Source organism: Oncorhynchus clarkii, chromosome 10 (genome assembly GCF_045791955.1).
Source record: "Oncorhynchus clarkii lewisi isolate Uvic-CL-2024 chromosome 10, UVic_Ocla_1.0, whole genome shotgun sequence".
Lineage (NCBI taxonomy): Eukaryota > Metazoa > Chordata > Actinopteri > Salmoniformes > Salmonidae > Oncorhynchus > Oncorhynchus clarkii.
In genome coordinates, this window is record NC_092156.1 from 53,021,732 (window position 1) to 53,038,570 (window position 16,839).

General features: G+C 40.0%; 1 protein-coding gene across 1 annotated transcript in view; it reads right to left on the minus strand.

Annotated features, from left to right (window-relative positions):
- The window catches only part of LOC139419645 (EF-hand calcium-binding domain-containing protein 6), a 73,061-nt gene that overhangs the window by 4,662 nt on the left and 51,560 nt on the right, over positions 1 to 16,839 (minus strand). The window contains exons 13-15 of the mRNA XM_071169630.1: positions 14,542 to 14,677; positions 9,831 to 9,955; positions 6,603 to 6,846 (exon numbers count right to left, since the gene is read on the minus strand). Of these exons, the coding sequence (XP_071025731.1) occupies positions 6,603 to 6,846; positions 9,831 to 9,955; positions 14,542 to 14,677 (505 nt within the window). The remainder of the gene's footprint in view (positions 1 to 6,602; positions 6,847 to 9,830; positions 9,956 to 14,541; positions 14,678 to 16,839) is intronic.

Below are 16,839 nucleotides of genomic sequence, written 5' to 3' on the forward strand. Positions count from 1 at the left end.
GATGGTCATTATGGCCAAACAGTTCTATATTTGTTTCATCAGACCAGAGAACAATCTTTGTCCCCATGTTTATTTGCAAACCGTAGTCTGTTTTTTTTATTGCGGTTTTGGAGCAGTGGCTTCTTCCTGGCTGAGCGGCCTTTCAAGGTTATGTCGATATAGGACTCGTTTTACTGTGGATATAGATACTTTTGTACCTGTTTCCTCCAGCATCTTCACAAGGTCCTTTGCTGTTGTTCTGGGATTGATTTGCACTTTTCACACCAAAGTATGTTCATCTCTAGGAGACAGAACGCGTCTCCTTCCTGAGTGGTATGACGGCTGCGTGGTCCCTTGGTGTTTATACTTGCATACTATTGTTTGTACAGATGAACGTGGTACCTTCAGGCGTTTGGAAATTGCTCCCAAGGATCAACCAGACTAGTGGAGGTCTACGATTTTTTTCCTGAGGTCTTGGCTGATTTCTTTAGATTTTACCATGAATTTGAAGGGAGGCCTTGAAATACATGCACAGGTACACCTCCAGTTGACTCAAATTATGTCAATCAGCCTATCAGAAGCTTCTAAAATCATGACGTAATTTTCTGGAATTTTCCAAGCTGTTTAAAGGCACAGTCAACTTAGTGTATGTAAACTTCTGACCCACTGGAATTGTGATACAGTGAATTATAAGTAAAATAATCTGTCTGTAAACAATTGTTAGAAATATTACTTGTGTCATGCACAAAGTAGATGTCCTAACCGACTTGCCAAAACTATAGTTTGTTAACAAGAAATTTGTGGAGTGGTAGAAAAAACGAGTTTTAATGAATGTGACCTAAGTGTATGTAAACTTCCGACTTCAACTGTATGTGCACAGTATACTCTAGCCTGTGAAATGAAAATATTGGCTTTATGATTTGAATATATCAGAATGACAAGATATAAAATACATTTTATATTTTGAGTTGGTGTTGAAATGACTTGATGAAATCTTTTTCAACTTGTTTATTTTATTTATCATTAATGATCTCATTCCAAAATCATGGGCATTAATATGGAGTTGGTCCCCCCTTTACTGTTACAACAGCCTCCACTCTTCTGGGAAGGCTTTTCACCAGATGTTGGAACATTGCTGAGGGGGCCTACTTCCATTCAGCCACAAGTGCATTGGCGAGGTCGGGAACTGATGTTGGGGCTGAGGTCAGGGCTCTGTGCAGGCCAGTCAAGTTCTTCCACATCAATCTTGACAAACCATTTATTTTTGGACCTCGCTGTGTGCACAGGGGCATTGTCATGCTGAAACAGGAAAGGGCCTTCCCCAAACTGTTGCCACAAAGTTGGAAGCACAGAATCGTCTAGAATGTCATTGTATACTGTAGCGTTAATATTTTCCTTCACTGGAAGTAAGAGGCCTAGCCCAACCCATGAAAAACAGCCCCAGACCATTATGCGTACTCCACCAGACGTTATAATTTGTATCTATGCATTGAGGCAAATAGCTTTCTCCTGGCATACGCCAAACCCTAATTCGTCCGATGGTGAAGCCAGATGCCAGAGGGTGAAGCCTGATTCATCACTCCAAAGAACGCGCTTCCACCACTCCAGAGTTCAATGGCGGCGAGCTTTACACCACTCCAGCCGACGCTTGGCATTGCGAATTGTGATCTTAGGCATGTGTGTAGCTGCTCAGCCATGGAAAACCATTTCACGAAGCTCTTGGCGAGTAGTTATTGTGCCGACATTGCTTCCAGAGGCAGTTTGGAATTCGGTAGTGAGTGTTGCAACCGAGGACAGACAATTTTTACGTGCTGCGTGCTTCAGCACTTGGTGGTCCCCGCTCTGTGAGCTTGTGTGGCCTACAATTTCGCGGCTGAACCGTTGCTCCTAGACGTTTACACTTCACAATAACAGCACTTCCAGTAGACTGGGGCAGCTCAAGCAGGGCAGAAATGTAACGACCTGCCTCGTTGCAAAGGTGGCATTCAGTAAGGCCATTCTACTGACAATGTTTGTCTATGGAGATTGCATGGCTGTGTGCTCAATTTTATACACCTGTCAGCAACGGATGTGGCTGCAATAGCCGAAACCACTCATTTAAAGTTGTGTCCACATACTTTTGTATATATATTGTATGTCATAGTAGTTCCTTATAAATACATTTGCTGTCTTTTAATCAGGATAGTTTGCTGAAGTGACAATTCAAATAAACTTTTGTTTTCGATATGATCACCATAAACTGCAAAGCTGTCATCCATTTATACCAGTACTACACTGTACTGTATATACCACATGCAATGGTTTTCAAATATCTTATAGCCTACCTTGTTGGAACCGTTTTGGCTTGACTTATGTGTTGGGTATATGTTGTATGGCTAGGGACGTTTGAACTTGCTTTGTAAACTGGGAGGGCACTATTTGCTGGGTCAAGGGTCACTGGTCATGTATTATGCAGCCAATTCTGATCTTTCCACTAATTGGTCTTTTGACCAATCACATCAGATCTTTTTCAGATCTGATTAGTCTAAAGTTTTCAGATCTGATTAGTCTAAAGACCAATTTGTGGAAAAAAGACTAGAATTGGGCTGCATGTCTAAACTCAGCCAAGTTAAATGTGAATTTAAATCAGAGGAAAGGCTCAATTAGTCTGTCCCCCAATTTAAACGAACACCAGCTGATGGGGAAATTCTATGTATGTAGTGGCTAATCCCTGAGCCACCTCCTGCACATGTTGAGAGCAGTTAATGACGCAAGTCAGTCATTTGAAACATAATTTTTTAGATAAATGGATTGGCTTCTGTCACTTAGTAAATTATCCAGTTTAGTGGATTTCGTTTCTAAAGAATGGGGTGGAAGAGAGAAAGTATATGGCATCACCCATTTTTTCCTGGGTGTGTCAGCTCGTCCACCCCAAACGGCATGGGCACGGTCTTTTGGGATGTGGTCTCCCAGGGCTCTCATAGGGCCATCGCTTATACCAGGCTGCAGCAAGTCTGTCTGGATAGATGCTGAAAGTATCAGCATCTAGCGCCATGACCTAAGATGTCAGGCAATATATATTGTACACCACCGTTCAAAAGTTTGGGGTTACTTAGAAATGTCCTTGTTTTTGAAAGAAAAGCAAATTTTTTGGGCCATTCAAATAAGATCAAATTGATCAGAAATACAGTGTAGACATTGTTAATGTTGCAAATTACTATTGTAGCTGGAAAACAGCTGATTTTATGGAAAATATACATAGGCGTACAGAGGCTCATTATCAGCAACCATCACTCCTGTGTTCCTATGGCACGTTGTGTTAGCTAATCCAAGTTTATCATTTTAAAATGTTAATTGATCATTAGAAAACCCTTTTGCAATTATGATAGCACAGCTGAAAACAGTTGTCCTGATTAATGAAGCAATAAAACTGTCCTTCTTTAGACTAGTTGAGTACCTTGAGCATAAACATCTGTGGGTTCAATTACAGGCTCAAAATGGCCAGAAACAAAGAACTTTGTTCTGAAACTTGTCAGTCTATTCTTGTTCTGAGAAATGAAGGCTATTCCATATGAGAAATTGACAAGAAACTGAAGATCTCATACAATGCTGTGTACCACTCCCTTCACAAAACAGAGCAAACTGGCTCTAACCAGAATATAAAAATAAGTGGGAGGCCCCGGTGCACAACTGAGCAAGAGGACAAGTAGAGTGTCTTTCTTCTTTCTTTCTTTCTTTCTTTCAAAAAAAAAAAAGAAATGTCTAAGTAACCCCACATTTTTGAACAGTAGTGTATATATACATACAGTACCAGTCAAATGTTTGGACACACCTACTCATTCAAGGATTTTTCTTTATTTTTCCTATTTTCTACATTGTATAATAATAGTGAAGACATCAAAACTATGAAATAACACACATGGAATCATGTAGTAGTCAAAAAAACTGTTAAACAAATCAAAATATATTTTATATTTAAGATTCTTCAAAGTAGTCCCCCTTTATGACAGCTTTGCACACTCTTGGAATTCTCTCAACCAGCTTCATGAGGTGGTGGAATGCATTTAAATGAACAAGTATGCCTTGTTTAAAATTAATTTGTTGAATTTCTTTCCTTCTTAATGCATTTGAGCCAATCAATTGTGTTGTGACAAGGTAGGGGAGGTATACAGAAGATAGCCCTAATTGGTAAAAAAAACAAGTCCATATTATGGCAAGAACAGCTCAAATAAATAAAGAGAAATGACAGTCCAGCATTACTTTAAGACATGAAGATCAGTCAATGTGGAAAATGTAAAGAACTTTGAAAGTTTCTTCAACTGCAGCCGTAAAAACCATCAAGCACTATGGTGAAACTGGCTCTCATGAGGACCGCCACAGGAAAGGAACACTCAGAGTTACCTCTGCTGCAGAGGATTGTTTGTTAGAGTTTGTTAGAGTTACCAGCCTAAAAAATTGCAGGTAAAATAAATGTTTCACAGAGTTCAAGTAACAGACACATCTCAACATCAACTTTTCAGAGGAGACTGTGTGAATCAGTCCTTCATGGTCAAATTGCTGCAAAAAAGAACACTATAAAAAAGGGACACCAATAAGAAGAAGAGACTTGCAGCAATGGACATTAGACCAGTGGAAATCTTCCTTTTTGGTTCCAACTGCCATTTCTTTGTGAGACGCAGAGTAGGTGAACGGATGATTTGCGCATGTGTGGTTACCACCGTGAAGCATGGAGGAGGAGGTGTGATGGTGTGGGGGTGCTTTGCTGGTGACACTGTCTGTGATTTATTTAGAATTCAATGCACACTAAATCAGCATGGCTACCACAGCATTCTGCAGCGATACAACATCCCATCTGGTTTGCGCTTAGTGGGACTGTGATTTGTTTTTCAACAGGACAATGACCCAACACACTTCCAGGCTGTTTAAGGGCTATTTGACCAAGAAGTAGAGTGATGGAGTGCCGCATCAGATGACCTGGCCTCCAAAATCACCTACCTCAACCCAATTGAGATGGTTTGGGATGAGTTGGAATGCAGAGTAAAGGAAAAGCAACCAAAATGTGCTCAGCATATGTGGGAACCCCTTCAAGACTGTTGGGAAAGCATTCCAGGTGAAGCGAGTTGAGAGAATGACAAGACTGTATTAAGCTATCATCAAGGCAAAGGGTGGCTGATTTGAAGAATCTGAAATATAAAATATATTTGGATTTGTTTAACACTTCTTTGGTTACTACATGATTCCATGTGTCATTTCATAGTTTTGATGTCTTCACTATTATTCTACAATGTAGAAAATAGGAAACATAAAGAAAAACCCTTGAATGAGTAGGTGAGTCCAAACTTTGGACTGGTACTGTATATACTGTATATAATCCTGAGCAGTAGGACAGCTACGTAACTGGTACTGTATGTCTTGGCCCTGCTCCATGGAGGAGCAGGGCCAAGACATACAGTACCAGTTACGTAGATCCAGAAAGTAAAGTTAGATTAAATTACTATACTGACTGATCTCTAGCTCAATGGAGAGTGTTCTCCATAACAGCCAAGTCGTTTTTGCAGTGGTGGAAAAAGGACCCAAATGTCATACTTGGGTAAAAGTAAAGATACCTGAATAGAAAATGACTCAAGTAAAAATTAAAAGGTGCATGAGGGAAGCCCTACAATATTATGTTTTTCTAAGTAGTGATAAAGCCTGCGAGCAGGCAATGTTGGAAAGTAATCTTTAGACATGCTGTACTTTTCTTAAATGTAGTTTTGTAATTGACTAAAACAAGCAGACAACAATATATTTTTTTCCTGGGCCAATGGGGGTAACATAGGTAACCACAGGTTGTTTTCTCCACAGACTGGGACGGGGGCCATGTTCTATCTAGTACCAACTGAGACAATACGGAATGATATTTGCTTCCAAAGATTTTGGAAGCATCTATATACAGTAGGTCTTATAAATGGTTTATAGTGTAACGAGCCGGTGGTCTAGTGGTAAATCTCCTGGCCCAAGACACATATGTCGGCTATACCACTCTCTCCACCAGAGATCGAGGTCCAACCCTTCAATCTGTTTGTCCAATCTGTATCCCCCTCTGTCATTTCAAATCTGGAAAATATATAAGTGGAATTCCACTATCCTTTAAAAAAGGGGTTATAAAGGCTTCGTTAATCCTTAGAAGTTGTGCTTTGTTTAAAGTGGGATGATTATTATGATCATGATCACAGGGAAGGTAGAAGGGAAGGGGCAGTTGGGAGGTTCTCTGAGAGTTTCACCAAAGCTGAGTGGCCTCCCCATCCAAACTCACATGAGTGGGGATATGGTGGTAGGGAGACAGCAGTGGAGGTCCTCTGGTTCTCCCATGTGAAGGACAATGCTCTCTCTGCTGGATAAGTGTGAGCAGCAAGTCCCCCTAGTGAACTTCCATGGCCCCCTGTTCTCATACCTTCCCAACAGCCAACAGTCCCCCCTAACACACACACACACACTATGCTGTAACCTTAAACAAGCTCGCAATTGAGGTCCCATTAGACAGACGTGGGTAGCACAGTGTTGTATGTGTGTGTGTTGAAGGCGATAGGGGCTTACCCTGGTTCGCTTTGTAAGTCCCCTCTACCCCCGCTCTTATCTTCCCACCCCTGCCCCCTTACCCCTACCTTGGCACGCACTCCATCTGCAAGTATGTCAGACACACAGTGGAGCTTTCTGGAGCACTGCCGGAGATTCTCATCCCCTTTCTTCGGGGGGCTGCGCTTGGCGTTGGGAAAGCACGAGGACTTGGGAGAGTAGCCAAAGTGGCGCGCAAGCTGCAAGAAATCCAGCGTCCTGTCCTGGTTGGTAATCAAAGTGACCCAAAGATGTCGGATCTCCCCCCGGCTCACTTCGGGGTGGATGTCAAATCTGCAGGATGAAAAGATGAAAAGAGAGACAGAGCGAGAGGGAGAGAAGGAACAAGAGAGTGAGAAAAGGGGGAGAAAGGGATGGAGAAAGAAGAGGGGGACAATTCCCACTACATATAGATGAATAACTACTATCTCACAGGGTTTAAGGGCCCCCTTTTTGCTTGCCCAATCCCCCTCACCCACCCACCCATCCCCCAATCCCCACTTCACCAATAACAATGCCAAAACTTGGCAGCCAACCCAGCACATAAGCAACAGTTTCCCATCAGAGAGCAAGCAGCTATCTTAGGCCTTGTTGGCATCGACCGGAGGCCAAAGAATGGGAAGCACTGTAAGAGAGCAGACATGAATGGGTCTGTAAGAAATGTAAAAAAAAAATACAAAAATAAACGTCTACACAGTTATACTGCCTGACTCTCAGCTCCCTGAGAATATGTTATTGATGAGTAAAGAAGTCCTTTGAAGAGAAACAGATTTGACCCTGATAATTTAACTATTTTTGTTATTCGATTTTTATATAACCCATGTAGATGGATATATGTGAGATATAAAATGTTTTCAAATGACAAATCCTAAAATATATATATATAACATTAAAAAAAACTGGATTGAGTGGAAAATATTACAGATAGCGGGAGTATCTCAGAAGGGAAAGTTTTAATTGGCTAGATGTGGTATATTAGCTGTGGACATGGTGGATTCTGACTACTAAGTTATTGTACTAAGACTCTGGAAGGGTAGGGTGAGTGTCCCCCCTGCCAAGGGATGAAGGGTTTACCTTTTCGCAGTTGGCACGACCCTCAATGTGCTCACCCGCACTGAGAACCCCAATGCCCGAGATTATGCAAATCCATGGAGATGTTCTATTCAACACTACCTCTATTTAGGGCAGCCACTGGGATATTCCAGCCAAAAAATGAATAGACAGATAAAGGAGGGAAACGATATAAAGGAGAAAACAAGTGGGAAAGGGTCAAAAGAAGACTCAGATAAATGAACAATACATTTTTTCAAAATGTTCCCCAAACTTTGAAAAGGTATCCCCAGTCTCTCAGTCTTTGTCACTCTTCTTTGGTAGTGGGATTCTGATAGACATGGAGCCCAATGCAGAACAGAGCATGACATGGGAACACCAAAACAAGCGTGCAATACGCCATAGAAAATGGTCTGCCTGTGCTCTCAAGAAAAACAAAATCACAGTAAACGCTTTGTTATTCATGGGAAAAAAAAGAGCAGGCTTGTTAACTCCCACAATTAAGGCATCATTTGCCAGGAGAAAGTGCTGCTTCTGATGGCCATTGTTTTTGTGGACAAAAGGTCTCCAAAGCGACCCTCAGATCAGTGCGTATGACTGTGTGAGTATCGCGAGGGTGGCTTTGGTTATCATGTGGCGCCACAACAAGGGGCACTTGTGTCACGAGGAGAGACAGGGTTGTGTGACATCTGAGAAGTACTAAAGATGAATCAGTTGATTTGACACGGTGGTAAGACAAAGAGGCAGTATGCATTCCATAACTCTGTGAAACCATTGAGAGATGCTCACAGGAACTGGGGGCATATAATGCATTTTGAGTAATTTCCCAAGACATTGCCTGAAGAATAGTATTATTCTGTCGGGGAAAAAGTTCAGATTAAAAGCCTTTTTGTTATAGACTATAATATCATTATATCTAAACACCAATCAATTATTCATATTTTGAGTAATGTTTTCCATCAAAAGAGCTTAGGTAAAAAATGATTATTTAAAACAAATTTAGAATTACTATGACTTCTCAGTTCTGTGGAAATAAAGATGAAAATCATGTCTTGTCAAATGGCAAAAGATTACTTTAGATAACAAAACACAATATTTTCAGTTGCAGCAAAGTTGAGGGTCTAAATTAGTTCTGCAAACGAAACACATTGTGTGGTTGACTCAGCTACTGTAGTTGCAAAGTCAAACTTCAATACCTACAGTAAGTTCACACAACATAATTTTAAAAAATTCAGCTTAAAGTGAACAAACTGCCTTGGCTAGTAAAGTATTCCATGTCAGCTCAACATGTTTTAGTCCAGCAAACTTAGACATTTAAACAGTTACATTTGTATTTATTTTACAGTGAAGCAAAACAATATAAGCGATTCAGAGAAACATTTCACATTTGTAGGAATGATCTGTGTTTGTTGTGATTCATGGGTCTTTACCGTCATATTTAGGGCATCATCCCTTTACCAGTGAGTTGAAATTGTGTGTGAACAGTGTTGGGAAAAGTACCCAATTGTCATACTTGAGTAAAAGTAAAGATAACTTAAAAGAAAATGACTCAAGTAAAAGTCTCCCAGTAAAATACTACTTGAGTAAAAGCCTAAAAGTATTTGGTTTAAATGTACTTAAGTATCAAAAGTAAATGTAATCGCTAAAATATACTTAGGTATCAAAAGTATAAATCATTTCAAATTCCTTCAACACTCAGACATAATTTACAAACGAAGCATTAGTGTTTAGTGAGTCTGCCAGATCAGAGGCAGTAGGGATGACCACAGATTTTCTCTTCATACGTGTGTGAATTAGACAATTTTCCTGTCCTGCTAAACATTCAAAATGTAACTAGTACTTTTGGGTGTCAGGGACAATGTAAGGAGTAAAAAGTACATTATTTCTTTAGGAATGTAGTGGAGTAAAAGAAAAAGTAATCAAAAATACAAATAGTAAAGTAAAGTACAGATACCCCAAAAAACAACTTAAGTAGTACTTTAAAGTATTTTTACTTAAGTACTTTACACCACTGTGTGTGAACATATGTTCATGTATATTCACATACAGTATATACTGTACGTTGATATAATGATCATATTGTTTTTGTGATAATTAACATGATTTAAGAGAAAGACAAGGGATGCGTCACAAATAGCATCCTATTTCTTACATAGTGTACTACTTTGCTCAAAAGTAGTGCAGATTGTAGGGAATAGGGTGCCATTTGCGAAACAGGCAGAATGTACCTCTTTAGAAGCTGGTAGAAGGTCTCTTGACTGAGACGTTTGGTGTTCTTCTCATCCAGCTTCTCAAAGACTCGCTCTGCTGCCTGGTAGTGGTTCTTCACCAGGGCCTTGATGATCTGGAACAGCTATTGAAAAGAGACAGATGTGCCACATCTGACATTTACACCATACACTCTTAAAATTCACAATGGAATTCTATGGATATCAATAGTGTCAACTTATGAATCTGGCAAAACATATGACATCTACAGAACTACCCATCCCGGATCCGGGAGAATTGTCATCAACTACACTAATTAACATAGCGCAACGGTCAAAAAATATTACTAGAAAATATTCACAAGTGAAATATAGTGAAACACAGCTTAGCCTTTTGTTAATCACCCTGTCATCTCAGATTTTGAAATTATGCTTTTATCGAAATTAAGTTTATCGATAGCCTAGCATAGCATTATGTCCAGCTAGCAGCAGGAAGCTTGGTCACGAAAATCAGAAAAGCAATCAAATTAACCGTTTACCCTTGATGATCTTCGAATGTTTTCACTGACGACACTTCCAGTTAGACAGCAAATGTTCCTTTTGATCCATAAAGATTATTTTTATACCCAAAATACCTCAGTTTCTTTGTCACGTTATGTTCAGAAATCCACCGGAAATAGCAGTCACGACAACGGCGAAAGAAATTACAAATTAGATTCATAATATCGACAGAAACATGGCAAACGTTTTTTATAATCAATCCTCAAGGTGTTTTTCAAATATCTATTCGATTATATATCAACTGGGACAATTGGCTTTTCAGTAGGAGCGAGAGGAAAAATGACTACCTCTCTTTTACGCAAGAATCACTCTGAGAGCCCTCAGCTGGCCACGTAGTCGTTTATGCTCATTCTTCAACATAAAGGCATGAAACTATGTCAAAATGCTGGAGACACCTTAGGGAATACGTAGAAAAAGGAATCTGGTTAATATCCCTTTCAGTGGCCAATAGGGGTGTATAGGAACACAACGGTTTCAAAACATGAGTCACTTCCTGATTGGATTTTTCTTAGGCTTTCGCCTGCAATATCAGTTCTGTTATACTCACAGACAATATTTTGACAGTTTTGGAAACTTTAGAGTGTTTTCTATCCTAAGCTGTCAATTATATGCATATTCAAGCATCTGGTCCTGAGAAATAGGCGGTTTACTTTGGGAATGTTATTTTTCCAAAAATAAAAATAGTGCCCCCTAGTTTCAAGAGGTTAACAACAACTCCTGTTATTATTACTACTACTACTATTAATAATAATACAACAACAACAAAACTCTTAGAAAAAAACAGTTCCAAAAGGGTTCTTCGGCTGTCCCCATAGGAGAACCCTTTTGGGTTCCATGTAAAACCCTCTGTGGAAAGGGTCCGACATGGAACCCATCATGGTTCTACATGGAACCAAAAAGTGTTCTTTAAAGGCTTCTCCTACGGGGACAGCCAAAGAACCAATTTAGGTTCGAGATAGACCCTTTTTTTCTTAGATTGTAGTACAGCTACTACTACTACTACCTTTACTGCTGATAATAATAATAATAATAATACATAACATAATGTCACGTTCTGACCATAGTTCTTTTGTGTTTTCTTTGTTTTAGTGTTGGTCAGGACGTGAGCTGAGTGGGCATTCTATGTTGTGTGTCTAGTTTTCTCGTTTCTATGTTTGGCCTAATATGGTTCTCAATCAGAGGCAGGTGTTAGTCATTGTCTCTGATTGGGAACCATATTTAGGTAGCCTGTTTTGTGTTGGGTTTTGTAGGTGGTTGTCTTCTGTCTTCATGTGTCTACACTAGACAGAACTGTTTCGGTTTTTTCACATTAGTTGTTTTGTATTTTGTAGTGGTCCTCGCCTTCGTCCACAGAAGAAAGCCGTTACACATAAGCTCTTATTTTGACTCTGCAATTAGGAAAGCTGCTCAAGCAGGCAGAAATACAGCCGGAATGGCACTTTATGCATCATATGAGGGAAAATCATTAATGGCAAATCGATCAGATACACATGAAATGACCCCGGGAATCGATAGTACATCGCTCAGAGTTGCACAAATATGACACAACATTCAAAATGGGTGAGTCTTTCCTTTAAAAGTCCAGAATGTAGCTTTGTGGGTGAACTGACCAAATTCATATAGAAATGTGTGTTACAGATCTGTCATTGTCATTGAAGGCAAGTCTGAAGAACATTATTTCTATGCTTCCAGTTCCGGTTTTGCGTCTTTTTTCTTTCTGAGTGAAAATGCTTTATCACTGCATATTAGCTATGCTTGAATTTTTTTTTGTACTGGACTGATGGCCTGCATCTGATGGTCAGTCTGAGGGGAGGGAGTGAGTAGTGGTGAGGCTGCCTCTCACCCAAGTGACCCAACTCACAGTCCCTCCCTCCTCTGAGAAAAGGGGACACGGTCTTCCAGTTGATGGCAAACTCAAGTCGCACTGCATTATTTCTGCCTCATGCACCAATTCATGTTGTTATTCCTATGACCAAAGAAAGTGAAATATTCCTTGATATTAAAAAAGACACAAGCGTATAACAGTAACAATGCAAGCTTATCGGAACACTTTGTTATACTCCTTCATTGCAGCTGCTGTGCTGGTTGTAGCGTGAGTGGAAGTAGGGAGAATGTGCATTTTATGGATCATAAAAGTGTTGAACAAAGTGTTACCAGTGCTAAATAACTACCTAAACATTAAATTTAAAAAAAAGTCTCTCTCAGGTCAAAAGTTTAGAAATATCACAGTATAAACTTTGCTCTGCGTTCAAGGCTTCTTACAGTCTATGGCTCGAGGAAACTGTGCAGACATGTTCATTTGAACTATCTGATTGGCCAGCGGTAGGCCTATAGGTGCACTTGATTTGCCCTCTGGGCCTGCCGGGTAGGCGGAGTCCTACCTTCAGACACATGAAATGGTTGAAAAAGCCTTCCCGGCAGGCTAGGACAGCTGAATCAAGTGCACCTTTCAATTAACAGCGCAAAACAAAAATGTACAACATTGGAATGCTAGGCTTTATCTTTGTATTTTTTACAGAAAGGATCGACAGGTTGGTGACCACTGCTCTACACTATACAGGTAACTGCCAAAATAATGAACACTTTTGTAAATGAGGAATACAAAGTATATTGAAAACCAGTGTGGTTTGAGTAAATTAAGCAATTAACATTTCTTCATGCTATCTATATCTTCGGGCCATCTATAAAAATGCTGGGCATGCCATTATTTTGGCTACCATGGCTATGCCCCTGTGGGATGACAATGCCCCTGTCCACGAGTGGTCACTGAATGGTTTGATGAGCATGAAAATTATGTAAACCCTATACCATGGCCATCTCAGTCACCAGGGCCCAGAGTCACAAAATCTTCTTAAGAAGCAATTTCTTCTTAACTGCCATTTTTTTCTTAACTATAGACTTAAGAAGAAATTTAAGCAAAGTTGCTATTCCTCAAAGGTTATTGGACATTTTCTTGCGCTATTTCTTATGTTTATCCTTAAGCATAAAGTTAAGAAGAAATTTGATTCTTGAAAATAAAGTTGTATAATGTTGTTAATTCCAAGATAGCTAAACCCTTGTCTTAAACTCAGGGCAGTGCGACAAAAAGCACATGAAAGTAATTGAACATGTTTAGTTCACTCACAAACCCCATCTGAAAGTTACTTTAAACGCAAGAACATGTTTTAGAACGATAATCTCAGTAAGAAATATGCTAACATGATTGCCATTGCTAGCTAGATACCAAAAACCATTGCCTAGCAACAAACATCTTAAGAAGATCTGTAAGAAGATATTTGAGAAGCTCGGAAGAAAATCATTAAATCTTACGATATTGTTGAGGAATTGCACTAACGAACTATCTCATGAACTTCTTATTTTTATCTAAAGAACATTCTTAAGTTTTTGCATAAGAAGTGTTTCGTGAATCTGGGCCCAGGTCGTCAAAATCAATGGCACTCCATCGATATAAAGTTGTTTTTGACAAATGTATCAGTTTGTCACTTTCACAAGGTTGGAGTAATAACATGTTCAACTACCTAAGAGATTGGCTTGAATCTAGGTTAGACCTTTTAGATTTTGAGCAAAATAACTAGGGAAGAATTTTTCACTTCACTCATTGAGTTTAAGACAAGAGTTTAGCTATCTTGGAATTAAGAACAAATTGAAAAACGTTATTTTCAAGAATCTAAGGCGAACATAAGAAATAGCCCAAGAATATTTCCAATAACTTTTTTGAGGAATAGCAACTTTGTTTAACTTTCTTTTTAAGTCTACAGTTAAGGAGAAAATGGCAGTTAAGAAGAAATTTCTTCTTAAGAAGATTTTGTGAATCTGGGCCCAGATCTCTACACAATTGAACCATTATGGGAGGTTCTGGAGCAGAGCTTGAGACAGCATTTTCTACCACCATCAACAAAACACCAAATTATGGAAGAATGGTGTTGCGTTCCTCCAATAGAGTTCCAGAATCTATCCCAAAGTGTATTGAATCTGTTCTGGTAGCTCGTGGTGGCCCAACACCCTATTAAGACGCTTTATGTTGGTGTTTCCTTTATCTTGGTAGTTACCTGTACATTGTTTTGTCACAAACTGAAATTAGGCGAAGATGATAGAACTTTAGGAACTAGATAATGGCGGATATATGCAAAACATGCAAAACATAATAAGATATGAGGAAATGTCAATATACCTGTGCCACACTCCGTCCCCGTCCCAGAGTCCCACTCTCCTCATTCTCGAGTTGCACGTTTAGCCCCTCCTGTTCTTCGTTTGTACGCCCCAAATTCCCCGCAGGACTTGCCTCGAAAAGGCTGGGAACTCCTCTCCTGGAATTCAATTAACAGAGAGATTATTTCAGTCTCAATTGCACTGTTTTGTGCTCTGGGAGATTTTGCTCACTTGAAAAGGTCGCTTGAAGAATGTCTTAAAGGGCAGGATAATGTAGCAGTGCAGTGAGTCTCTTAATAAAAGCAGGGGTTGCTTTGTGTCGGGGCCCCCAAGCCTGCACCTTTTCTACACATATGCTTCAGTGGCCCAACGAGGCACATACGCAAAGCGACAACACGAATCAGGGACGAAGACATTAAACGCTTTGAGGCAGCCTGAAAGGACGTGTGATGTGGTCAAACAGTTTGAGGGCACCTGACAAACTTGACATGCCAGTCAACCCTGTAAGGGAGCCAAAAGAAAGGGCAGACAAAAACCACTGGTCCTAATTTGCTCCCTGTCCGCTTGGCTGGACTCATAAGGGGCTGGGCTGGTGTGTCCTCCCAGCCACCCCTGCCGCCCTGCTTTTGTCTGGAGAAATGGCCCAGCCACTCCTCTGCCTTTGGCTCCTTTGGCTGTGGGCCGGGGCCAGTGTCAGAGCCAGTGTTGGGGACGACTGTAGGTTTTAAAGGTCACGCGCCAGAGGTCACAATCAGGAGACCAATCGGGACAAAACCAATCAGGCGTAAAAAACTAAGCTGAAATATGAGCTGACAGGGTAGTTGGGTTGAGGACTTTATCACAAGTAACTGAATGATTTGAATCAATAACGTGTGTGTGTGTGTGTGTGTGTGTGTGTGTATTGTGTAAAGTGTGGTGAGGGGGGACATTCTTTACACCAACATGGGGCTGTAGGTGACACTCCCACTAAACTACAGGTCAGTAGCAGAGGCTGGAAATGTACAAAAGCCAATCCCCTATTTCATTCTACCAGATCAGGGTTGAAATGAATTGGTATTCTTTAAAATAATTTAGGCACACTTGATTTAACTTTATCAATAGAAAAGTCCCGAAAGTGCAAACCCAGTGCGCCGGGTAGGCCAAATCAAGCACACCTATAGTGTTTGCAAGACTATTTCAACCCAGATCTGCATTCCACTCACGCTATGGCTCCACACAACTACAGACATATCCAAGCTAGGACATAACATTCTGAAAACCATATATTTCTTCGAGCTTGGTGAGAATTCACAGAACATTAAGAAACAACACTCTGCTGTGAGAATTTTGGTACTTCAGCATAGCGTTTCCTACAGGTTTCCTCATGGTTCTACTTAGTCATGTTCTCAAATTTTTCCAGAACGTTAAGAAAACTTTCCATAAAAACCACAAGAGAACTTTTGAAACGCCCAGAGAACTTTCTATGAATGCTATTTAACCTAAGGGTGAATACAATAGCATAATACAAAAATAACCATACAAATCTGTCAGTTTAAATATGTTTTTTTGCATTGCATGTAACACTTTCGCATTTGCGGTAAAATGTGACAGAGCTAGAAGCGTGTTTGTCAGACCATGAGACATCCCGGAAATCGTCTGTAGCGTCCAAACGGTTTTTCCTACTATTACCCCTCTATGTATAGATGAGACTCTTGCAAACACGATGGTGTCTCCGTTTTGCTCTTCGACCCCCACAAGCATCTTAGGACTCATTTGAAGTCAGTACAGCCAATATTACAGCTAATATTCCAACTTCTCTCTGTAGCATCTGTACAGTTTGGGCTACACACTAATATGATTCCTCTGTGGTAAGGTGAGACTCTCACAAACTCATACATGTTTTGTTCTAGGATGTCCACAGGCCTCACAAGACTTGTCTGAAGGTCCCCTGGTACCAGTTGAAAAAAATATATGGACACTGTTTAGTCATTTACATTTTTTTTTTTTTAAAGTTTCCTGATCTTTCTTAAACTTTCTTTTGATGTTTTTGTTCCATGTTCTGAATATGCTATTCAATGTGTTTGTATGGGTTAATAGCAGTAAGGCCCCACCAAAAAATGTTATCAAATAATTTGTTTAGATATTTTATTTTATACTTCAAGGGGTCTTAAACTAAAAAATATAATAGCTAAAGGAACCTTCTTAAAACAATTCAATTTAGCTTAGTATAACCCTCCCCCAGCTTAGACTTGGGGTTAAAAACATATACATCTTCCGTTCTTAGCATCAACAAAACTCTATCTTGTTACGTGTGTTCAGGTGTGTTAGCTGCACCCACTAA